This window comes from Rhinatrema bivittatum, chromosome 4 (genome assembly GCF_901001135.1).
Source record: "Rhinatrema bivittatum chromosome 4, aRhiBiv1.1, whole genome shotgun sequence".
NCBI classification, from domain to species: domain Eukaryota; kingdom Metazoa; phylum Chordata; class Amphibia; order Gymnophiona; family Rhinatrematidae; genus Rhinatrema; species Rhinatrema bivittatum.
The window spans coordinates 169,327,813-169,353,930 of record NC_042618.1 but is presented as its reverse complement, the minus strand read 5'-3'; the positions used below and the strand labels follow the sequence as shown (position 1 = coordinate 169,353,930).

General features: G+C 46.4%; 1 protein-coding gene across 2 annotated transcripts in view; it reads right to left on the bottom strand.

The window, feature by feature from the left end:
- Positions 1-26,118, bottom strand: part of RPTOR (regulatory associated protein of MTOR complex 1) — a 699,963-nt gene that overhangs the window by 193,054 nt on the left and 480,791 nt on the right. For both annotated transcript variants that reach the window (XM_029599200.1, XM_029599201.1), the window contains exons 16-19: positions 25,759-25,950; positions 22,809-22,949; positions 3,523-3,640; positions 2,904-3,044 (exon numbers count right to left, since the gene is read on the bottom strand). In XM_029599200.1, the coding sequence (XP_029455060.1) occupies positions 2,904-3,044; positions 3,523-3,640; positions 22,809-22,949; positions 25,759-25,950 (592 nt within the window). The remainder of the gene's footprint in view (positions 1-2,903; positions 3,045-3,522; positions 3,641-22,808; positions 22,950-25,758; positions 25,951-26,118) is intronic.

Sequence of the window (26,118 nt, the reverse complement as noted above, 5' to 3'; positions counted from 1 at the left end):
AAACAGCTGCAGCTCTAGAAAAAAATCACTTACAAGAATTGTGAGAAAACAGCAAAGCTGAATTCCGTGAGCACACAGCTTCTGCGACAAGGCTCCGGATAAAAAAAAAAAAAAGACTGAGGGACTCTGCTTGGGGGCGGGGGTGGGGTGGGGCGGCAGGGTGATGGCTACACTGCACATGCTCAGTAGAGCGTGTTTGAGAGTTCTAGTATCTTTGAGATCAAAGTTCTGTGCCAGGCTCCATCCGATGATGTCACCCATGTGTGAGAACTACCATCCTGCTTGTCCTCGGAGAATTAGCCATTCAGCTCCAGCCCCTCCCCCTGCTGTCCTCGCAGTGCTGCTAAATGCAGTGGAAACAGGAAGGAGGGGCTGGAGCATGGAGCAGTGACATTTCTCTGCTCAATCCTGCTCTGCCCCTTCCCTTCTGTCTGCAACCAGGCCCATCATCACTTTGCTCCCATGACTTGGGATTCAGCTAGCAGCAAAGGGGAGAAGGGAGTCATCTGGAGCTTCAGTCAGATCCAAATGATTTGTGGCAAGAAAAAAAAGGGGCGAATCCTGAAAGTGAGTGAATGCTTGGGGGAGGTGAGGGGTATGGGGGAAGAACAGTACAAGAGGATGTGAAAACTTCCTTGGAGGAGCGACATGAAAAGGGGAGAATGCTGGGAGATTTGAGAAGTGTGAATGTTGAGAGCAGGTGAGGAGGGGTAGAATGCTGGGGCGATACCACAAGGAGGAGCTGCATGCTGATGAGGAGTGAGTGAATGTTGTTTCCTTCCTTATCTTGGCAAATTGGACTGTTTGGCATCTTAATCCTCTTCAAAGTACATGCCATGTGGTCTGCAGCAGGTGTATGGTGACCAGGCTAAAGTTCGGGGGGGGGGGGGGGGGGGGGGGGGGGGGGGGGGGGGGGAGGCTGGAATGGGAGTTACATGAGAGACATGTGGGACAAGGGAGAAATAGTTTATGAAATAGTGTAGCGATAATGGAGGGAATACGAGAGAGGGTCAGGGAAGAGTGTAGGAGGAATTCGAAAGAGATGAGGAAAAAGGGTTGTGAGAGAGCCAGAGATAGTGACGGGAATGGTGGTTGAGTGACAGAGAGCTAGAGGTGGTGAAGAGGGCTGAGGATGGGTGACAGAAAGCCAAAGATATCGATGGGGAAGGAGATGATGATGGAGCCAGAAGTGGTGAGAATTGGGGAGAGAGAATGAGAACTATAGATGTGATTACGGTGGAGGAGTGAGACAAAAACAGTGATTAGAAGAGGGAACAGTTTGAGAGAGAGACACTCAGAGGGATGATGGGGATTATGTGAGACAGTCAGAAAGGATGATGGCAGAGGTTGCATGGGAGTGGATAGGGTCAGGGGTAGAGAGTGTGAGAGTGGGGGCAGGGCAATAATGGTGCTGGGGATAGGGTAGGGAAGAGGAGAGGAGAGATTAGACTAAGAAGAGAGAAAAGGGTGTGGGACAAGAGTAAAAAGGATGTCTGGTTACTGTGCTGTGACGAGGGTGAGGGGACAAGGGCAAAGGAGCACAAGGGTTCGAGTGGGAAATGTTATGTTGAAGCAACTAAATCCCCATCATTGTTCTTGTGGGAGTGGGGAAGGTTATGCTGGTGCTGCTGAGAGAGAGATTGATGTGGACAGGGTGGGAGACTTCAGAGAGAGACTAGTTGGGACTGGAAGGGATTGAGAGAGAGGCTGGTGAGGACAGGATGGGGAATGGAGAGACAGAGGAGCAAGAGAAACTAGTGGGGATAGAAAACAATTGAGAGAGGGTGGTGACAGGATGGGAGGAGTGAGAGAGAGATTGGTGGGGAAAAGGGTGGGGGACTTGAGAGAGAGAGTGGTGGGGACAGGGTGGGAGGATTAAGGGATTGGTGGGGACAGGGAGGGGGATTGAGTGAGAGACTGGTGGGGCTAAAGAACAGACACTGAGGGGGTTTTTCAGGGTACAGGGAAAGGAAAAGGTTGGGACAGAGTGAGTGAATGTTGGGATGATTCAAAGAGACTGGGGGGGGCAATGTGGGGGCTTAAGAGAGAGCGCCTAGTGGGAACAGGGTTGGAGAATTAAGAAAGACTTATGAGGACAGAGTGTAGGTATTGAGAGAGGGACTGGTAGGGAATTGGGATACAGCGAGTCTTGTAGGTTTAAGAGAGATACTGATGGGGCCAGGGTGGGAGGATTGAGAGAGAGAGAGATACTGATGGGGATGCACCCCACCCCCATCGCTTGAAAATGTGAGACTCTTTGGTACTCTGCATTTTGATTGCTTGGGTCTTGGTTTGTGAAAATGTGTCTTATCAAGATTTTTCTTCTCCTTAGAGATCTGAGAGGGGAGTTTAGTTTCCTTACCTACTCATTCTTCCTTTTCTGATGAGCTCGCAGATTCAGATACCTGACCGATATCACCAATTCATTTCCCCATCCCCCTTTTACAGCAAAACTACAATTTACAAAATATTATGGGATGGTAATTCAGAACACCAAGATCATTGCCTTTTACTCAGTTTCTAGCATATACTTGTGACTTATGAAAAGATTTTTCCATCTGACCCCCAGATCAGCTTTTACAGGCTAACCCAGATCTAGTTTTGCCACATGGCATCTCTTGACTTGTAGTTTCAATTTCTCTAGGAAAGGTCAATGGATGCAACGTGGCAAGAGAGACCTGGACCAGCCTATCAGGGCTGACCTGAGTTAGTCAGGTATCAAACTCTTAAGCACCCACATTTAATATTTTACATTTTGGATATTGATTCTTTAGACTGGCTGCTTTTATCGGTATCCATTAAAGGGTTTCCCCTTGTGCGCTTGTGACACTACAGAGCCAACATACTCATTTCATGCAAAAATAAACCTAAATTGCAGCTTTGCTAACCCACAAGCTTCTTACCTTCTTCGTTCAAGCTCAGGTTCTGGAGGGATTTGTTCAGGTTTCTGGGTGTGGTGACTGCTCGGATGTTGCCATAGGAGCTCACGGAACGAAGGCGTGGAGTGCAGGGACCATCACGCACTGGCGTCAAACTGCCACCCTCTAGCAAAGAATCAAACAAACAAACAAAAAAAGAGTAGACACACATGTTGGTAATCACAAACAGTATAGTGGAACAACCTTCTGTTATTGCTGAAGAAAGAACAAGCTGAAATATATCAAAGACTTCAGCTTCACTTTTTTTTTGGTGTTTACTTAAGAGTGTAAGATCTTGCAGATGCCTCCTTTTCCGTGGTGCACTCCAGAGTCTGGGAATTTGAGAAAGGGGGTAAGAACATGGTCCCCCACACCTTGCTCCATGATAAAATTTGTGCTGCAGTCCATATGGAAAGAGGTACAGTTCTGGCTCCACAGCTCATAGGTTTTAATTGCTCTCTGCACTCACTCGCTTTATCACTGGCCTCTTCACTGCATGAGCATGTGCCATGGACAGGTACAGAACACAATCCCAGTCCACAGGGCACCCATCCAATATTACTTCACTAAGATTTTTCACTTTCTAATGAAAGAGCAGATGTACCTGTGGCTGCTGGCGAGGGCAGAGGGTAATTCTTCTCCTCCTCCATGAACTGAAGAGCAACAGTGCAGAAGTTGCTCTCATACTGAACCACAAGGTGACTGAGTGCCACCACCAGCTCCTGTGGATAGAAAACAGCTTCGTTTCATGGCAAGGTTTGAACATCAATTTTAGTGCCAGACCAAAAACTGCCCCTGCACCTCAAACAGACCCATGCCCTCTGCTACATCACATTAATGACACACTTTTCTACCAAAAGAGTTCAAAGTGAGTTCAATTTGTTGAAGGATAATACTTGAGTATAATGTTACAGAATTGGAGAAAAGAAGGAAGAAACAATATTTCAGTTTGAAAATTAAAAACAAAACTCCAAAATGGGGACAGTGTGTCCTAGGAATAGGGGGTGAGAGTTACAGGGTGACAGAACTTTCTTCCACAGTTTTATTATCAATATAAGAGCCTTCTCTTCTACATCCTTTGCCATCCCAAACTGTACCCCTTGTATCTCTTTACCACATCCGCTTGACACCTCCTTCCAAATTTCAATTCCTCCAGTTCCCTAATGGATAGGAAAATTGGTTCTTACCTGCTAATTTTCTTTCCTGGTAGTACCACAGATCAGTCCAGACTCCTGGGTTTTGCTTCCCTGCCAGCAGATGGAGACAGAGAAAGTTTCACTGACACTGTACATATCCCAGTGTGCCACCTGCAGTCTGTCAGTATTGACCTGTACCCAAGCCAAAATGACAGCAACCACTATAAACATCTAAGCAAACTCCCTCCCCTCCTACAAGCCGGAGGAAAGTGAAGTTGCACAAAAAGACAATGGAAAACTCATTTCCCAAATTTAACATAAGCGATTAGCATTGAAAACCTCCAACAACTCCGCATTATATACAAAACAACAGTACAAGCGACAGACTCTCCGAGAGTTAAAGGCCAGTCCCTTGATCAGAGATCTTCCTGTAGAAAATGTGACACCATAGCCTGAACAGGCTGAGGCTGCACTCCGTCAACAGCAGACCAGGACTCGAAGATCCTCCAAATTCGCACATATGTCAAGGATGTAGAAGGTCACCTAGCCTGCAGTAAGGTAGAAAAAACTGCTTCGGAATATCCCCTCTATCTCAATGGTCTCATCGCAGAAGCAAAGCCGCGAGACAGAAGTGAGCCGCGTGACCTGAAAATATTGGCCCTGGTGGAGAAGAGTTGACTGATGTCTGAACTTCAGCAGCCCATCTATGGCCATGTTGATCAGATCTGGGAACCACGGTCGACGTGACCACTCTGGAGCTACCAGGATCAAGTTGCCCAGATGTTTCTTTATCCACCATAATCACTTGTCCACCAGAGGCCATGCAAGGAAGTCATAAAGAAGAATCCCTTGAGTCCATGGCAGCACTAGAACATCAATTCCTTCCCTACCATATTCTCTTCGGCAGCTGTAAAACTGCGATGCCTTGGTGTTTTCTTTGGGTGTCATTAAGTCCATATGGTCCATCTTCCATGAATGAGACACATTGCTGCCTTTGACAGCTCCCATTCCCCAGGGTCTAACTTTCTCCAACTGAGAAAATCCGCTGGAATGTTATCCACTCTGATGATATGAGACACCGCCAGCTGCTCCAAGTCCTGATCTGCCTAGAGAATCAACTCCCAGGCCTCTCAAGCAACTGCCTGATTCTTGGTTCTGCCTTGACGGTTGATTTAGGCCACCACTGTCGCACTGTCCAATAGGATCCATACTGGATGGCTGCATAACCATGGCAGACAGACAATGTGAAATGCACTGCTCTCATCTCTAACCAATTGATAGACCATGAGGCCTTCCTGTTTTGACTACTGGCCCTGTGCTGACTGATCTTGACACAACAGAGAGACATGCATTGGTGGTGACTATTACCCAATTCGAAACCTACATTTCTGCACCACGCTCAAGAATGGTGTGAGTAAGCCACCACGAAAGACTGTCTGGCTTCCCCCCTCTAAAGAAAGAGGAAGATGAAACTCTTCCAATAATGGATTCCAGTGGGAGAGAAGAGCCCTCTGCAGAGCCCGCACATGCACGAACGCCCAATGCATTAATTCCAATGCTGATGCCATAGACCCTAGGATCTGTAAATAGTCCCAGACCCTGGGCACCGAAAAATCTAGTAGATGCCAAATCTGACTGCAATTTCAGCAATCTTTTTGTGAGAAATACTCTCTCTGCCAGTGTGTCGAACTGAGCTCCCAGATACTCCAGAGTCTGAGAGAGGACTAAATGGCTCTTTGCTAGATTCAGCACCCATCCTAGAGACATCAAGCGCATTGGTACCTGCTGTACTGATTGTCAGAGGTCCTCTGATTTCACATGAATGAGCCAGTCGTCCAGGCACAGGTGCACCAACACACCCTCCTTTTGCAATGTGGCCTCCACCACCAGCATCACCTTGGTGAAGGTATATGCAGTCATCACCAGCTGAAGGGAAGGGCTTGAAACTGAAAATGTTCCCTTAGGACTATGAACTCAGGAATATCTGGTGATGGCTATGTGCAGATATGCCTCTGTCAAGTCAAGAGATGCCAAGAACTCTCTTTTGCATACCGTTACTACGACGGACCTCAGCTTCTCCATGTGGAAACGGGGAAATTTGAGAACCGCATTTACCTTCTTTAAATCCAATACTGGTCAAAATATCCCCCTTTTTTTTTTTTTTTTGGAACCACAAAATAGATGGAATATAGGAAAATTGGTTCGCCCCCTTTTTAAAACCTGCCTCTAAGGCATTCCATTGAAGGCAAAATAACTCTTGAATTGGATACAAGGGGGGAAGAAACAGGACCCTTAACTTAAATTGACTTCCAGCCTCACTGAGCATGTTCAGGGTCTGAGCCAACAAACTCAGCAAGACATTTGTGAAAAAAGCAAAAATCTGAGCAGAGTCCCTGGTTGACTAGTTCTGAAGCAACAATCAAGGCTCCAAGTGATTAGCACAAAAATTCCATTGCCTCCTGGTTGCTCTTGCTTGCCTTTTCTTTTTTTTAAACAAGCTTTAAAATTGCATCCATTGCAGTAACTAGCCCTGGAACAAAGAGGTATAGAAATTCAATACTTCCTTGCTCAGACGGGACCTGACATTCAGAGCAGCCAGTGGAACCAACGCTGCCTCATGGGGGATGAGGGATCTGAACTACGAAATATATACCACCACAGAATTGCGGAGCGAGCTGCCATCAAGGGTCACAAACTCCCTCATCTGCCTCACACTAGGGGGATGACCCCACTAGGACCTAACAACCCCCTGGGAGAAAATTCTTTTTCACTCAACACACAATTTAAGCTCTGGAATTTGATGCCAGAGGATGTGGTTAGTGCAGTTAGTGTAGCTGGGATAAAAAAGGTTTGGATAAGTTTGTGGAGAAGTCCATTAACTGCTATTAATCAAGATGTCTTAGAGAATAGCCACTGCTATTACTGGTATCAGTACATAAGAACATAAGAAACTGCCATGCTGGGTCAGAACAAGGGTCCATCAAGCCCAGCATCCTGTTTCCAACAGAGGCCAAATCAGGCCACAAGAACCTGGCAATTATCCAAACACTAAGAAGATCCCATGCTACTGATGCCAGTAATATCAGAGGCCATTCCCTAAGTCAACTTGATTAATAGCGGTTAATGGACTTCTCCTCCAAGAACTTATCCAAACCTTTTTTAAACCCAGCTACACTAACTGCACTAACCACATCCTCTAGCAACAAATTCCAGAGCTCAATTGTGCGTTGAATGAAAAAGAATTTTCTCCGATTAGTCTTAAATGTGCTACTTGCTAACTTCATTGAGTGCCCCCTAGTCCTTCTAATATCCAAAAGTGTAAATAACCGATTCACATCTATTCATTCAAGACCTCTCATTATTTTAAAGACCTCTATCATATCCCCCATCAGCCGTCTCTTCTCCATGCTGAACAGCTCTAACCTCTTCAGCCTTTCCTCATATAGGAGCTGTTCCATCCCCTTTTATCATTTTGGTCGCCTTTCTCTGTACCTTCTCCATTTGCAACTACATCTTTTTTAAGATGCGGCGACCAGAATTGAACACAGTATTCAAGGTGCAGTCTCACCATGGAGCGATACAGAGGCATTATGACATTTTCCGTTTTGTTAACCATTCCCTTCTTAATAATTCCTAACATTCTGTTTGCTTTTTTGACTGCTGCAGCACACTGAACAGACGATTTCAAAGTATTTATCCACTATGATGCCTACATCTGTTTCCTGGGTGGTAGCTCCTTATATGGAACCTAACATCATGTAACTATAAGCATAAGAACATAAGAAAATGCCATACTGGGTCAGACCAAGGGTCCATCAAGCCCAGCATCCTGTTTCCAACAGTGGCCAATCCAGGCCATAAGAACCTGGCAAGTACCCAAAAACTAAGTCTATTCCATGTTACCATTGCTAATGGCAGTGGCTATTCTCTAAGTGAACTTAATAGCAGGTAATGGACTTCTCCTCCAAGAACTTATCCAATCCTTTTTTAAACACCGCTATACTAACTGCACTAGCCACATCCTCTGGCAACAAATTCCAGAGTTTAATTGTGCGTTGAGTAAAAAAGAACTTTCTCCGATTAGTTTTAAATGTGCCCCATGCTAACTTCATGGAGTGCCCCCTAGTCTTTCTACTATCCGAAAGAGTAAATAACCGATTCACATCTACCCGTTCTAGACCTCTCATAATTTTAAACATCTCTATCATATCCCCCCTCAGCCGTCTCTTCTCCAAGCTGAAAAGTCCTAACCTCTTTAGTCTTTCCTCATAGGGGAGCTGTTCCATTCCCCTTATCATTTTGGTAGCAAGGGTTATTTTTCCTTATATTCAACACCTTGCAGTTGTCCACATTAAATTTCATCTTCCATTTGGATGCCCAATCTTCCAGTCTCACAAGGTCCTCCTGCAATGTATCACATGCTTGTGATTAACTACTCTGAATAATTTTGTTTCATCTGCAAATTTGATAACCTCATTTGTCGTATTCCTTTCCAGATCATTTATAAATATATTGAATAGCACCAGTTCAAGTACAAATCCTTGAAGCACTCCACTGTTTACCCTTTTCCACTGAGAAAATTGACCATTTAATCCTACTTTCTGTTTCCTGTCTTTTAACCAGTTTGTAATCCATGAAAGGACATTGCCTCCTATCCCATGACTTTTTAGTTTTCTTAGAAGCCCCTCATGAGGGACTTTATCAAACGCCTTCTGAAAATCCAAATATACTACAACTACCGGTTCACCCTTATCCACATGTTTATTAACCCCCTTCAAGAAAATGAAGCAGATTTGTGAGGCAAGACTTCCCTTGGGTAAATCCATGTTGACTGTGTTCCATTAAACCATGTCTTTCTACATGCTCTGTGATTTTGATCTTTAGAATAGTTTCCACTATTTTTCTCGGCACTGAAGTCAGGCTCACTGGTCTATAAGTTTCCTGGATCGCCCCTGAAGCCCTTTTTAAATATTGGTGTTACATTGGCCACCCTCTAGTCTTCAGGCACAATGGATGATTTTAATGATAGGTTACAAATTTTAACTAATAGATCTGAAATTTCATTTTTAACTTCAGAACCCTAGGATGCACACCATCTGGTCCAGGTGATTTGCTACTCTTTAATTTGTCAATCTGGCCTACTACATCTTCCTTGTTCACAGTGATTTCGTTCAGTTCATCTGACTCACCACCCTTGAAAACTATCTCCGGAACTAGTATCTTCCCAACATCCTCATTAGTAAACACAGAAGCAATGAATTCATTTAGTCTTTCTGCAATGGCCTTATCTTCCCTAAGAGTCCCTTTAACCCCTCGGTCATCTAACGGTCCAACTGACTCCCTCACAGGTTTCTTGCTTCAGATATATTTTAAAAGTTTTTATTCTCTCTTCACCTGTCTTATCAATGTTTTACACTTAACTTGACAATGCTTATGCTTTTACCTATTTTCTTCAGATGGAATTTTTAAAGAATTTTTGTTTTGGCTAAAATAGCCTTTTTCACCTCACCTTTTAACCATGCCAGTAATCATTTTGCCTTCCTTCCACCTTTCTTAATGCGTGGAATACATCTGGACTGCGTGTCTAGGATTGTATTTTTAAACAATGTCCATGCCTGTTGAACACTTTTAACCTTTACAGCTGCACCTTTCAGTTTTTTTCTAACTATTTTCCTCATTAGTATTTGGGTACTTGCCAGGTACTGTAGCCTGGATTGGCCACTGTTGGAAACAGGATTCTGGGCTTGATGAACCCTTAGTCTGACCCAGTATGGCAATTTCTTATGTTCTTATGGGAGAAACAGGAGATCTCTTCTCTTTTTTCTTTATACTTTAGACCAGTGGTTCTCACCCTTTTTCCCATCGTGACACACCTGACAGACCATGCTCATGTGTGACACATGGCTCATTACAATTCAGGGCGGAAATAAAAAATAAAGGCCCAGTATTATTTTTATTGTTAAGAATGACGCAAGGGAAAGGTAAGTACTCTGTCTGAACAGAAATTGCATAAATAAATACATCCTATACCAAAACAGCACCAATTCCCAGCACTCAGTCACCACCTTACCTAAGAAAAGGCAATACTGAAAATATTACACCAGGCTTTAAGACACCATTACACCTCCTATTAGGAAAACAGAACAAACCAGGCTGTTATAGAGCCCTACAAAGAAACTATACGCCAGCAGAATATCTCATGTCAGTCACATGTGCAGACCCTCACCTAACAAAGAATAAAGAGACCATAAAGTATAACTAGAAGCAAGCAGACAAAAACTGAATTGGAAACCGCAACAAGCCAGAGAGACTGTATGCAGTGTTACAAAGGAAAGAGAGAAACATCACCAGTCCTCATAAAACAAATCAAGAAATATAAAATCAATAGCAGTAAAACCATACCAACAAAAAGAACAGATTCTTTCAAAACAGCTGATGAATGGAATATCTAATAATTAAAAACTCGTATCAAAAATTTCTAGATATCAATAAAATGCTTCAAAATAGCAGACACAAAGACCCAATAATGACAAATAAGGATAAATAAAATGCTTTGCTCTGCATACCTGGGAATGTTTGATATCCAGGTGCCCTGAGATTGTTTTGAATTAGCAGAAGGAAGGATGGTTTGCTTGCAACTTTCTCCTCTTTCAGTCACACACAAGCTCTCTCTCAAACTGGCTCTCAATCACACACACACATGGCTCTCTCACTTACAGAGGCTCTCAGTTGCTCACATATACACATGCTTTTTCTCTCACTTATATAGGCTCTTAATCACACATTTATACACATGCTGTCTCTGTCTTTTCACATTTACACACACAGGCTTTCAATCACACACTTACATACATGTCTCTTTCTCTCACATACAGACTCATTCACATACTTACACACATGCTCTCCCTTTTTCTCTCACTTTCACACAGGCTCTCAATCACATACTCACACACTGTCACCTACACCAGCTCTCAATCACACACAGACAGACATGCTCTCTCTTATTTATACACACGGGCTCTTAATCATACATACACATGATCTCTCTCACACACAAAGGATCTCAATCATAGACACATTCTCTCTCATACAAACAGGTTTTCAATCACACACTTAAACATACAGTTCTCAATCACTCACTTACATACATGCTGTCACACACACACACACACACACACATAGGATCTCAAACACATATACTTGCTCACTCACTCTCTCTCCCCACCGAACTAGCAATAGCAGCAGCCTCCTCCACTTTCAGACCTCGCAACCTCGAGAAAGGAGTCCCATCGGCCGCAGGTGTTGACGTTGCTCCTCTTTTTGCTCCCATGCTGCTCTGCTCATTCTTCAGGCCGCGCCTCTCTTCTCTTCTTCGGGCCAATGCTGCCTGCACTAGCATCGTTTCTTCTTCCTGTGCATGCGGCCGATGCATACCACTTCCTCTTCCGGGCCATGGGAAGAAGAGACCATGCTGGTGCAGCTGACTCCAGCTCTCCTGCCATGTTCCACTTGGGCTATCAGCATTTTAAGCTCAGGCGGAAGACCTATTTCGCTGGGGTAGGGGGAGCAGCTGGGTCAGCGGGGGACCAGGAAGTGTGGCAAGACATCTGCGTGTGCTTGGCGACACACCGGTTGAGGACCGCTGCTCTAGACTGCAGGATTTAACACCATCTACCATCTGCTGGAGACAGAGAAAAACTGAGGGACTGCTGGGTTATATACAGTGTCAGTGAAACTTTATTCGACTTCATCTGCTGGCAGGGAGGTAAAACCCAGGAGTCTGGACTGATCTCGGTATGTACAGGGAATCTTAATTATTCTTCCTGTTCTCTTTTGCTGGTTACTGCTACTACAACTTAACAGTTCTATGGTGCTACCACACATACACACAATGCTTAGCCTTGAGGTGAGACACTGTATCTCAAGCCATAGAACATTGTTCACTGACAGCTTATAATGCACAATATGTCTTCATACCACTGCCTGTCATGCTGTGTTACACTCATGAAAATGTTTGAGTTACAGCATATAAGAAAGATGCTGCTGGAAAAGAAATTGCACTGAATAACTAAGTAGAGCTCCAATCTCACACCCCATTATGGGCTTCAGATTTCACACACAAAAGTAAAATTCCAATGATATGGATACAGAGACAAGAGCGACCCTGCAGAGGGATGTGAGGGGCCACTAGGCTGGCAGCAGCAGGACTGCACTGAAAACTCAAGTTTCTTCAGATGATTACCATGTGATGGGAGGCTCTGAAGGGCAGGGGACGACTCATCCAACCATGATAGAATAAAAAAAAAAAAAGGCATGGATACAGGAAAATAATGAAATACAGATTAATCTCCAGGGGGAATAATTTCTCCAGAAGACTTATTTCTTGAATCTGTTCAAACAGGATGCGCTGTCTCTGGGGAATTCTTCAATCACAGATTAGGGGACCGAGGAATGGAAGGTTCTTATAACACCTCTCACCTCCAGCAACATGCTACATCCCAGAAATATGGCTGAACTCCCTGCAGTTCCTGAGCCCCTTTTATATGGTCTGCTGGCTGGACAAACTGTGACATGAATAGGTGACATCACATCCTGCCTCGGGTAAAAGAAATCTCAGTGCCTTCACAACAGGTCTCCTGTCACTCTGTAGTGCTAATTGCTACATCTTGTTCCTGCGTTGGCTCCTTTGTGTTCCTGCCCTGCCTTGTTCCAGCCTTGCAGTTTCCTGTCTGTCCTGTTGGGTTTATCTCTCTGACTCGATTTCTCGTTGCCTTGACCTCAGCCTGGACCTTGACTTCGCTTTGCTCTCCGCCTGCCTCAAGCTCAGCCTGGTCACTGACTTTGCTTCTTCGCCCTGGAAAGCCCCGCTGGCCGCCAGAACCTGCGGGCTCAACCCAAAGGGGAGAGAGCTGGTCAGGAAGATCTCATCTTGTGGTGTATAAGCTGCCGCCTGTCAGGGCCTATTCTTGTGCGAGCAAAGTAGTACAAGGGGTCCCGGTGGGAGGCAACTGAACCTCCACCATCTTTCTGAAACCAAGAGCAAGCAACTACATGCTGATCATGTGATTGAAACCTGGACATTAATAAAATACACAGGGTATCAATTAGATAGTTTTGACTAGGCCTGAAGAATAGGAGATTTATTATTTGAAGGGAAATTCTTTGCTCCAGCCAATGCATAATCTTCCTCTGACGCAACCACTAACAGCGTTCACTGTCGTGGGCAAGCACTTGAGTGCTTTGAAAGAAGGTGACCCAAGACATCCCTGGGACAGAAACTACAGGCAAGCTGTGCCTTCACTCTGCTCGGATGCGACAGTAGTAATTGATTTTTCTTCTGCATTTCAGAACAGAGCAGAAGGAAGGAAGAGGTGGCAGGAATAAAGGATTCTTTACAAAAAAATGAAGCCTTTTGTACAGTCCTGAAAAGCAGTCTTTGTGACCAGCAGATCCCAGTTTTATTTCCTTTTTTTCTCTGAGTCATGCTGTCGCTGTCATACGGTCTTCAGTTACAAAAAGTACTGCTGTGAGGTGGCTCATGCCTCCCTGCTCCCTCTCTGCTAGCACTTGTCACAGAAGGATGAGACACAGGTGCTGTCTTGATTGACTTGTATTCTCACCTCCTATAAAAGATGATCAAATCCACACCTCATGGTCTGTGCTTGGAAAATGTATCTAATGGCCAAGATAAAGTCAAAGGACATGGGGAACGTGGGCTGAGGGGGGGGGGGCGGGGCAGGTTTTCAAAGGCATATCCATGGGTAAAAAAGAAAATTAGGTTCTTACCTTTGATAATTTTCGTTCCTGTAGAACCACGGATCAGTTCAGACTCCTGGGTTTGGCCCCCCTCTAGCAGATGGAGACAGAAGTTTACAAACAAAAACTCCGCCTATATCTAGGCTGGTGCCACCTACAGTCCGGCAGTATTAATTAATGTCAGAGCAGGAAAATCACAAATCAAACTGGCTAACGAACCTTCTAACCAGGACCAACAACACCAGTCCAACAGAATCCTCTTTACCGGTTCTCAATGCCCAACTGGGAAAACAAACCCGAGATACCGATAACAGACAGAAAAGGAGCAAAATATCAAACAGACAGCAGCACGTACACTATGGCCTCTCCCAATAGTAGCACTTATCCGGGTGGGACTCTGGACTGATCCGTGGTACTACAGGAACAAAAATTATCAAAGGTAAGAACCTAATTTTCTTTTCCCTGTACGTACCCGGATCAGTCCTGACTCCTGGGATGAACCCAAGTGCACTTCACCTGGGATGGGATCCGGAGAGGCCCGCCCTAAGTACACCTTCTCCAAACCCTCCCGCATCGGGAGCCTTGACATCCAAACGGTAGTGCCGGGAAAAAGTATGCAAAGATTTCCACGTGGCCACCCTGCAAATCTCTTCCGCCGAGATATGTTGACATTCCGCCCAAGAAGTGGCCTGAGAGCGAGTAGAATGGGCACGCAGCACCAAGGGCAGGGACCAACCCTGCAACATATACGCCGAATTGATGGCCTCTTTCAACCATCGCGCAATGGTAGTCTTGGACGCCGCATTGCCCCTTAGAGGACCACTCCAGAGCACGAACAGATAAGAAACCCGAAACGCATTAGTTACCTCCAGATAACGTAACAGGACGCGCCGCACATCCAATTTACGGAGGTCCTTAGCCAAAGGATCCGAATCATCGAGTTGCAAGAACGACGGTAACTCAACCGACTGGTTGACATGGAAAGAAGAAACCACCTTGCGTAAGAAGGATGGAACCGTACGCAAGGATACCCCTGACTCAGATATCCTCAAAAAGGGCTCCCTGCATGACAAAGCTTGAAGCTCGGAAATCCGACGCGCCAAAACAATGGCCACTAAGAACACTACCTTCAGTGTCAAATCCTTCAAGGTGGTTTTGCGAATAGGCTTGAACGGAGCGCCACACAAGGCCAGAAGAACAAGATTCAAATTCCAGGAGGGACAAGGCTGACGAATCGGAGGCCGCAGATGTTTCGCCCCTCGCAGGAAACGCACTACATCAGGATGAGCCGCCACTGGTTTCCCCTGAATCAAACCACGTAAGGAACCCAGCGCCGCCACCTGAACCCGCAAGGAACTACATGAAAAACCCTTAGACAAACCGTCCTGCAGGAACAGAAGGATATCCGGCACGGTCGCTCGCTTAGGAACCACGTCCAGGTCCAGACACCACGATTCAAACAACTTCCAGACCCTAACATAAGATAAGGAAGTAGACGTCTTCCAGGAACGTAATAGAGTAGCGACCACTGGTTCTGCGTAGCCCTTAGATCTCAGCCTTTGCATCTCAAAAGCCAGGCCGCTAGACAAAAGCGATCGACCTGGTTGAACACACAGCTTCTTGGTGCAGAAGGTCCGGAACATACGGGAAATGGAGAGACTCCTCTACCGCCAGGGTCAGGAGGTCTGCGAACCACGGGCGTTGCCAGAACATCCGCCGAATGTGCCTCGATCCGCCGCAACACCTTTCCTATGAGTGGCCACGGAGGAAACAGAGTAGTACGTCCGTCGGCCATGGAAGAGCCAGAGCATCTACTCCCTCTGCTGCCGTCTCCCGCCTTCGAGCAAAAAACCGAGGCACTTTCGCATTGCGGAAGGTTGCCATCAAATCGATCACAGGTGTGCCCCAACGAGCACAAATGAGCCGGAAGGCATCCTCCGCTAGCTCCCAATCTCCTGGATCCAGCAAATTTCTGCTCAAGAAATCGGCCTGAACATTGTCTACCCCCGGCTATGTGGGAGGCTGCGAGACAACTGAGATGACGCTCCGCCCAGGTGAACATGAGACGAGCTTCGGACGCTATAGCCTGACTCTTGGTTCCCCCTTGTTGATGTACGCCACCGTGGTCGGGTTGTCGGACAACACTCTGACTGCCCTGCCGCGAATGAGTGGTAGGAACTCCAGAAGAGCCAGCCGAACCGCTCTGATTTCCAGACGATTTATGGACCACGACGCTTCCTGAGGCCACCACTGCCCCTGTATTGAACACCGTAAGCACATCGCTCCCCAGCCGAGCAGACTGGCATCCGTGGTAATGACCGTCCAAGACGGGATCTCTAAAGGAACCCCGCGACTCAAGTTGGCCGGACACAACCACCAATCCAAGCTGTCCCTGGCTGCCAGAGTCAGGGGCAGGGGCAGATGAAGTTCTTCCGAGAGCGGGTTCCATCGGGAGAGCAACGCTGACTGTAAGGGCCGCATATGAGCGAACGCCCAAGGTACTAATTCCAGTGTTGACGTCATGGACCCCAACACCTGCAAATAGTCCCAGACAATGGGCACCTGCTTGGATAACAATCTGCGAACGCGCGCTTGCAATGTGAACATTCGGTGTTGTGTAAGAGAAACCGTTCCCTGACGCATGTCGAACAACGCTCCCAAAAACTCCAGGGACTGTGACGGCGTGAACTGACTCTTGGAGACATTGACTATCCAACCGAGCTTGTCCAACAATTGGAGAACCCGCTGGATCGCTGCTCGGCAGAGCATCTCCGACTTGGCATGGATTAGCCAATCGTCCAAATACGGGTGCACCAACAGACCTTCCCTCCGGAGGTATGCTGCCACTACCACCATAATCTTGGTGAACGTTCGAAGCGCTGTGGCCAGACCGAACGGGAGCGACTGGAATTGAAAAGGCTGCCCCAGCACTGCAAACCGAGGGAACTGTTGATGCTCTGCCCGAATGCTGATGTGGAGATACGCCTCCATGAGGTCCAGGAAGGCCAGAAACTCCCCCGGACGCGATCACCGACCGTAAAGTTTCCATTCGAAACCGAGGAACCCTCAGACATTTGTTGACCCCCCCCTTCAGGTCCAGGATGGGCTGAAACGTTCCTTCCTTCTTTGGTACTACGAAGTAAATGGAATACCGGCCCCTGTGAAGTTCGTTGACCGGAATGGGAACGATTGCGCCGAGCTCCCTGAGACGATCTAGTGTGGCCCATATCGCCCGTCGCTTCGCTGAGAACCCGCAAGGGGATACCAGAAAAAACGGAAACGGCCGGTGTAAAAAATCGAACTCGTAGCGTATCTTATCACATCTAGGACCCACTGGTCCGACATGATCCTGGTCCATTCCTCGTAAAAATGGCCGAGACGCTCCCCAATTCTGGGAATGGAGGAATGGACCGGCCGCCCATCATTGTGCAGGTTTGACCCCCTGCACAGGCTGACCGGCGCCCGAACGACCGAAACGGTGCCCGCGAAAGGACTGCGAATAAGATTGTTGACGCTGTGCACTGTGACGAAAAGAAGAAACGGATCCCCGGGAGCCTCGAGGCCGGCGACTACCGCGAAAACGAGACCTGGAAGGGCCAGCCCCCCCGAGACTGCGGCCTGTCCTCCGGTAAACGGTGAACCTTATTCTCCCCCAGGGATTCAATCAAATCTTCCAATTCTTTACCAAATAACAGTCTCCCCTTGAAGGGCAAGGAACCTAGCCGTGCTTTAGAAGTCACGTCCGCCAACCAATGTCGTAACCACAACAGCCTCCGCGCAGCAACCGCCGAAACCATCGTCCTGGCCGAAGTGCGAAGAAGATCATAGAAGGCATCCGCACTATAAGCGATCACTGCCTCCAAGCGACTCGCTTGGCGTGCTTCTTCCGGCGACAGAGACTCATTGGCCAAGAGCTGCTGTGCCCAGTGGAGATCTGCCCAAAGGGAAAAATTACTACAAATTGCCGCACGAATTCCCAATGCAGAGACTTCGAAGATCTTTTTCAGCTGCACCTCCAGCTTCCTGTCTTGCAAATCCTTAAGAGCAGTACCTCCGGTGACTGGAATGGTGGTTTTCTTTGTGACCGCCGCTACTGCCGAGTCTATCTTCGGCATGCGCAGCATGTCCAGGGTGTCCTCCGGTAAGGGATAGAGTTTATCCATCGCCTTCGCCACCTTCAGGCCCAAATCCGGTGTGTCCCATTCCTTAAACAGCAAATCCGAGGCAGAAAAATGCAAAGGGAAGGCTGAAGGAGGCCCCCGGAGACCCAAAACGACTGGGTCCATTACTCCGAGCCGGGACTCCTCCTGCGGCACCTGGATCCCTAATTCCCCCAGAATTTCCGGGATAAGAGGTCCCAGCTCCTTCTTCCGAAACAAACAGATCACCTTCGGGTCATCCCCCTCGGTAGCATGGGCCCCTCGGGAACCCGAGGTCCCTTGGTCTCAGTCCCCATCAACCCCCCTCGGGGGCTGGAACGGAAGCTCTGTATCCCCGAACGGGTCCTCTGGCTCATCCGTGTCTGTGGTCGATTCCAGCTCCCCCCTGGGAACCGAGGACCGGAGTGGTCGAGCCCTACTCTGGCCCTCCGACCCCGGCTTGGACCTTTTCTCTGCCCGAGGCCGCGAATCCAGAGTGGAGGTCTCCCATGCCCTCTTCTTGGCCAGTCTACGGGCCTTGAAGGCCTTATGCATAAGCAGAACAAACGCGGACCCAAAGGACGAGTCTGAGGCCTCTTCTTCCTCCCCCTCAGAGGGATGTGGAGAGAAAGCCCCCATGGCAGAAGCGCGACTGTCCCCCTTGGGACCCCCCCGCTGCGGGGATAACCTCGGCGGAGGGTCGTCCTCCCCCTCACACGCTGGCAATGCGCCTGCCGCGGCTTCCCTCGGACCTAAAATGGCCGCCGAAAACAACAAAATGGCGCCTGGACCCAGCCCCGCACTAATCGCCGGCCTGCCGACCTCGGGACCGGCGCGTACCTGCCTGCTGCCCCGGGACCCTGCCGGCGTCACGGACCCCCCTTCCCCGCCGGAAACGCATGACGAACACAGGCTGTCCCTTGACAGCCGCGTGGCCGCAGACCCGCAGGCCTGACATGCAGCTCTCTGCGGCATCGCGGCCCCGACGAGGAAAAAAGGGTAGGCACAGTACAAAAAGAAAAGATTTCCCCGGCGACGGCGGTCCTCTACCTCCCCCCTCACAGTAACGGGACAGGAGAGATGAGGCACAGACAAGAAGAAAAACAAGCAGTACTTTTTTTTTTTTTTTTTTTTTTAACACACAGACACAGTTACCGGTAAATCAGGTCCGGGTCCAGCTGGGGGGAGGGAACCGGGCACCCCGATAGATGCTGACAGTGGAGCTCCCCCACGTAACAGCAGCCTCAACCAGAGGGGATGGTCCCCTCAGGACCTCACTACCTCTGGGAGGCAGGCTCGGTGACCAGCAGGCATGTCCTCTGCGGTCCGAACCCCAATCCGTTGGCTTCCTACTCTCAAACTGCTTTCTCTTCCTTTTTTTTTTTTTTTTAACACACTAACTACCACCTAAATCTAGGCCTCAGCACAGACTGTAGGTTTGGCACCCTCTCTACCTGCTAGGAGACAGAAGAATACTGCTGGACTGTAGGTGGCACCAGCCTAGATATAGGCGGAGTTTGTGTTTGTAAACTTCTGATTCCATCTGCTAGAGGGGGGGCCAAACCCAGGAGTCTGGACTGATCCGGGTACGTACAGGGAATAACTTTTTAAAGCAAACGTGCATATTTGCTTTGAAAATTGGTGTAACTTGTGTGCATATTTTCAGATTTTCTTATGTAAGCTGTTACAAAATTGCCCCCATAAACACCTGGCCCACCAGCTGGAATATGATCCAGGTCACTAGTGGATAAAAAATCACTCCCACCCGATGACAATTCTGTGGCAAATGTGATGAGCCTTGTTGATCACAGTCAAAGTGATATCAAACCAATATCTATTTCACCGTGAAAAGCATACACGACACTGTGTAAGGAGACTGGATAGCTGGCACAAGAAACCCTGCTGAAAACATTAGTACCTTAACATAACAGTGTAGGCAAACTCTTCCTATGAGGGATGTTTGGGACATTAACTACCACAGCAATAGGACTCACCCTAACCAAGACAAGTGCGTTTTGCTAATGGACTTATTCTTGCAGCTAGAATGTACCTAGAGAACTTATGAAAAATGACAGATTTACTACACAGACAATCTTCAAAGTTTTTTTTTTTTTATAAAAAGGGCTGCTGAAAACTGCCCTCACCTTACTGTCTGTAAAAGTACCTGCATTGGTCACATATTTCCCTGCACTGGCTCTGACACATTTAAGCAAACCATGATATAACCAGACTCCGGACTGTTCCATTCAGTGAGGCTGGGGATTGTAAGTTAAGTCTGATATGCACATTATAAAATATTTGGGGGTGGGGCAGGGGGACAGTATCCAGAAATGTATTTGCAGCAACAAAAGGAAGATAACTGAACCACAAAAAGGAAAACTATTTACTTTTCAACTTCCCCCACCAGATGCCTCTCTTATATTTCATAGTTCCAGTAACAAATGTATTGTTAATATTTAATTTTAAGCCCAAGGACTTGAAATGTAAAACTTTGCTATCAGAACACAGAGAAGCATTTACCATGGAACCAAATACTTCGTATGCATTCAGTGCACATGAACAGTACAAGTTCACTAGGGATTCCCAGGAGAGGAGAGAGGGTCCACGATTGGTCCTTCAGTTTCACTTCTCCTCCTCCTTACCTGGCAGAGATCCCTTTGCTGCAAGGCCTTGGCCCTTCCATTGATTATTGTCCTTTATTAGGCTCACTCTTGGAGCAGGTCTCCAGCGACAATGGCACAGAAAAGACTGAACAGCTGGAACTGTGGTGGTGGCGGCAAGGAGAGGGGATGAGCAAGGGAGGATGAGAAGGGTAAGGGAAAGGCTTGGCAAGCACTATAGGTAGTGATGAGCTTGGAGGCAGCCAGATGCAGGAGTGGAACTTTTAAATGCTGCTGTTTAATCTTTTATCACATTCCCTGGAGGTTCCACTCATCCCGACAAGCCCTGATGACAAGAATGCCAGGCATGACCCTACACACTGCGCTCACCAGGATGTACGCAGTAATATATAAACCCTATGGCCAACAAGAAATGGCTGCATGATTAACAAATATATTTGCAGTACCATATACACAAACTTCAGGTAAATCCCTAGTCATGATGCAGACTGCACTGAAGGAGCATTCCATCAGTATCACTTTCTGATGGATAATGCCTTACCCCTCAGAGGAGGAGGATGGGTACAGGAGCAGAGCTGGTGAGGAAACAGTATTCAAAGAAGATGCCTTTAATAACTGATGTACTGAGAAACACACTGACTGCTTCAGTGTCCCAGAGCCTGGCTAAGAGGAGTATCCAACACAGAAAGTATTCCCTCTCTCTCCCCACCCACTGATACTTTAAAGGAACACTTAACGGCAAACCAGGGCATAAGACACAAGAATTAGGAGTTCTCAGAACATAGACAGAGGGTCTGCCATATGAGCATGAATTAGTGGAGGGGTGGGGAATCTCTGGTTGGAATTTCAAGATAGCCCTAATGAATATGAATGAGAATCTGTATACACTGCCTCCAAATCTATTTCATTCATATTCATTAAGAGGAGATGTGGAGGAGAAGCCTAGTAGTTAGAGCAGCAAGCTGAGAACTGGGGAAGCCAAGCTTCTAATCCTGCTGACGTTCCCTTGTTACCTTGGGCAATCATGTCACCCTCCATTACCTCACGTATAAACTTAGGTTGTAAGCCCTCTGGGGACAGGGTAATACCTATTATATCTGCATGAAACTTGCCTTGGGCTACCATTGAAAAGACATGAGCTAAAACCAAATAAATGAATAAAATAAATTAAGGCTAGCCTGAAAACCTGACCTGTGCGTGGCTCTTGAGGACAGGAGGTTCCCCATCGCTATCTTAGGTAGAAAATAAGGTATCTCCTCACACCCCATACAGTAAGCATCTTATCACACTCCCTTTAAGTTACAGGACTCCATTCTTGGGAACATATATTTTAATGGCGCTATCACTTTAAGCGCCCTCTTCACTACCTGCACTGTCTCAATCACTCATGCAAAAGGAACACAAGAGAAATAAATGCCTGATTACAAAGTAAGTCACAAGTCTTACAAGTGTCTGAGTTCTTCATTTCATGTGCTATACATCTGTTGTGCATGTTTTAGACACAAATCAGAAGGGAAAGTGCTCTCCTGACAATGAATTCTACGATCGAGTGGTTTTCCTTCATGGCAAGCTACAAATCATCATAAGGACATGTCAGCGTGTGTGAATAAAGCTACCAGAAGTAAACGCTGCAGAAATCCCAGGATAAGCCCTCTTGACATATACTCCGCATATAGGACCTGTCAGGGATAAGCGGGGATTTTAGGAGCGCAAAGCAGTTTTAATCCTGCAGCCGCTTAGCGCTCTCCTTTGACCCTGAACTGCTAAAAGAATTTTTTTTTTTTTAGAAATGTAAACTTGAGCACTTTCTTCAGGGTGAGCATTGTCACTGCTGTGAGAGCCATCAGTAAGAGCCTCCCCCTTTGCAAGCAACAAACTCCCACTTCTTGCGCTGGAGGGACCGTGATGCATGACTTCCAGAGGAGCAGTGACACTCATTCCACGTCAAGTGATCAGCACTACTTTCTAGTTCTTTCAACAGTACCTCCCCCCCTGCAGTGTCTCTTACTGCCCTGGGAGCAGCTACGCTGTCAAGCAACACACGTAACCACCATGACACGGATCTGTGCCGGTGTGAATGTGTGATGTCATCTGTGACACCGATTATCTAAGGCTGCAGAAAAGGAGGGGAAGGGGGTCAGAGAAATATTACTGATGTGGAACCTCTGGGCACAATGTACAGGGAAGACAGCAAATTTTCTTTGGATTTGCCAAAGAGATGTGCAGGTCCCCCCCTACCTTTCGGACCATGGCGCTGCCGTCATTGATGAGCTGTGCCAGCATCATGGCCACGTTGTGATCGATGGTGGTGGAGTGATCTGTTCTCTCAGCAGAATTGCCCACAAAGGTGCCCAGGGCAAAGACAGCTGAGCAGCGCACCTATTAAGGGACCAGAAAAAAAAAAAAGTGTCAAAATAAAAGAGACACTACCATAATCAGAGGAATGTTAGACTACTATACAACACTCTTAGTCTTTTATTATTAACAAAGCATGTTTATTAGCAATACAAATTTAACAAGTGGATGTGTTGCGGACAGTATCAATGTTTAACACGATATTTGTACAAACATATTCGTTAGTATCCAATTAACAAAAATTTCACCCGATATAAAATAACACACTAAACCCTACAGATAATATCATGCAATACATCCATAGATGCATTACCCTCCATTCATACTATATTACATACACACTCATTCATACTCAACACCCATCCATATCACATAAAATCTACATCACAAAGGGAAATTCCCCAAACACAAGCTAAAAAAACTACCACACTATTATACTGAAAGCGTTGGTATTATTTTAACTCTTCCTCAATACACTTCCTAATCCTCTCGTGTCTCTCAAACTTCTGATTTTGCAAGCTCCCGACGAGGACCCTTGTTTCACCCTAAACAGGGCTTCATCAGGGGAATTTGTTAGTCTAATTCCGTAAACATACATTTATATATGACACATTCCTTCTTCCATAACTTCTTCAAACGCTCTCTATACCAATAGTGTCCGCAGCAGACTGTCTCAGGGAGAGAACAGTGGGAACGCAGATCCCTGAGCAGTATGCCAAAATGTGCAGCACTTGGCTATTGCTTTCATAGCAGCACATTCCCTCTCCAGCTCTTCCATAAAAAGCATTTTTCACTTATTTCCATTCTCTATGTTGCTTGCGTAGATACTGTGGTACAAGCGGCCCACATCACAGCCCTGATAGCAGTGGTATAAGAACATAAGAATTTGCCATGCTGGGTCAGACCAAGGGTCCATCAAGCCCAGCATCCTGTTTCCAACAGAGGCCAAACCAGACCATAAGAACCTGGCAACTACCCAAACACTAAGAAGATCCCATGCTACTGATGCAATTAATAGCAGTGGCTATTCCCTAAGTAAACTTGATTAATAGCAATTAATGGACTTCTCCTCCAAGAACTTATCCAAACCTTTTTTGAACGCAGCTACACTAACTGCACTAACCACATCCTCTGGCAACAAATTCCAGAGCTTTATTGTGCGTTGAGTGAAAAAGAATTTTCTCTGATTAGTCTTAAACTTGTTAACTTCATGGAGTGCCCCCTAGTCCTTCCATTATACGAAAGTGTAAATAACCAATTCACATCTACCCATTCTAGACCTCTCATGATCTTAAAGACCTCTATCATATCCCCCCTCAGCCTTCTCTTCCCCAAGCTGAACAGCCCTAACCTCTTCAGCCTTTCTTCATAGGGGAGCTGTTCCATCCCCTTTATCATTTTGGTTGCCCTTCTCTGTACCTTCTCCATCGAAACTATATCTTTTTTGAGATGCGGTGACCAGAATTGTACACAGTATTCAAGGTGCGGTCTCACCATGGAGCGGTACAGAGGTGTTATGACATTTTCCATTTTATTAACCATTCCCTTCCTAATAATTCCTAACATTCTGTTTGCTTTTTTGACAGCTGCAGCACACTGAGCCGACGATTTTAAAGTATTATCCACTATGATGCCTAGATCTTTTTCCTGGGTGGTAGCTCCTAATATGGAACCTAACATCATGTAACTACAGCAAGGGTTATTTTTCCCTATATGCAACACCTTGCACTTGTCCACATTAAATTTCATCTGCCATTTGGCTACCTCATGCTTCCAAGAAGGCAATGGGGAAGCCTGAGTAGATTGAACATAGTTAAAACCCCCAAATTTAATGAGCACAGAGAGGCTGGTTGTTTTGGGACAATGGCTTCACTAAATGTTAGTAACTTTGGGGATTATTAGAAAACTTGATAATAAGGCATAGAAGGGGACCTGGATGTTGGATTTAGTGTTGATCTTGTCAGAATCATAGAGAAAGATGACAAGGCCCGAGATGGCCCAACAGTGGAGGCAGCAGAGGCTGGTACTGTAGCAGATTCTTGGCATCTTTGCATCAGATATGGAGGGGACTTAAGATGGGCAAGGAGGGAAGTTGAAGTTGGCCAGTATATGGAAATTTATAAGCTCAACTTCCGCAAGGAAAAATTTCAACTGGACAGACCGAATGGTCCAATTTGGCCTTTTTCTGCCATCATGTAGTTTGCTAATACAGTTCAGAATTATGCTACGTAGCACATTAGCAACAGTACACTAGGCAAGTTAATATAGCGTCAAATGTCTCATGCTGTTCAGTTCACTCCCTCAAATTGCTAAACACTGTGGACAGAATAAGAATATAAGCGTTGGGTCTGACCAATGGTATATAAGTCCAGCATCCCATCTCTGTCTGAGGCCAGTCTAGGTCACTTAAAAATACCTGAGAGATCCTAATGGGAAGATCCCTTCTCTGTAGCTCACTCCCTAAAGTAAAACCCAATGCCTTTTGGTTTATAATTAATGGACCTGTCCTCCAAAAAACTTGTCCAAATCTTGTTAAAACCCAGTTAACACCTGGCCACAAACAAATTCCACAGCTTAATTGTGTACTGACTTAAAAAAAAAAGTCTTACATTTGTTTTACATCTGTTACCACTTAGTTTCATTTAGGGTCCTGTAGTCCTACTGCTATTTGAAAAGGATAAATATCCATTGAGTGTTAGCTTGCTCCACACCACTCATGATTAAAAAAACAAACAAACTCTGTAGGGAGTGCGCAACAACAACAGATATCACAGCATGTATTGCTGGAACTGGACATCTGATGCCGATACACCAGAAATTCTGAAATACTTACCTCTGGGATGGGATCAGATAGCAGGCTATAGAGTTTTTCATGAGCACTGTCTCTCACACCACACCACCGAGCAGAGTCAAAATTCTGCCAAATACGCCCCAGGCAAATGGCCACCCACTGGCGCAGAAGAGGGTGAGGGTCATTCAGCTGCTCCAGGCAGATGGCAATTAAGTTTCCCTGAAGACAGGCTTCCTGAAGTGCAGTAATCAGAGAACAGATTAAACATAACAGCAGCTACCCAATTCTCTTCTCCAACATACTCCACTATATTCTTATCACTATTTACTGTTTATGAAACTGACACTGATAGCACTGGCAAAAGTTGGGCACAGTATAAGCTGGCACTGGGAAAGGACTTCT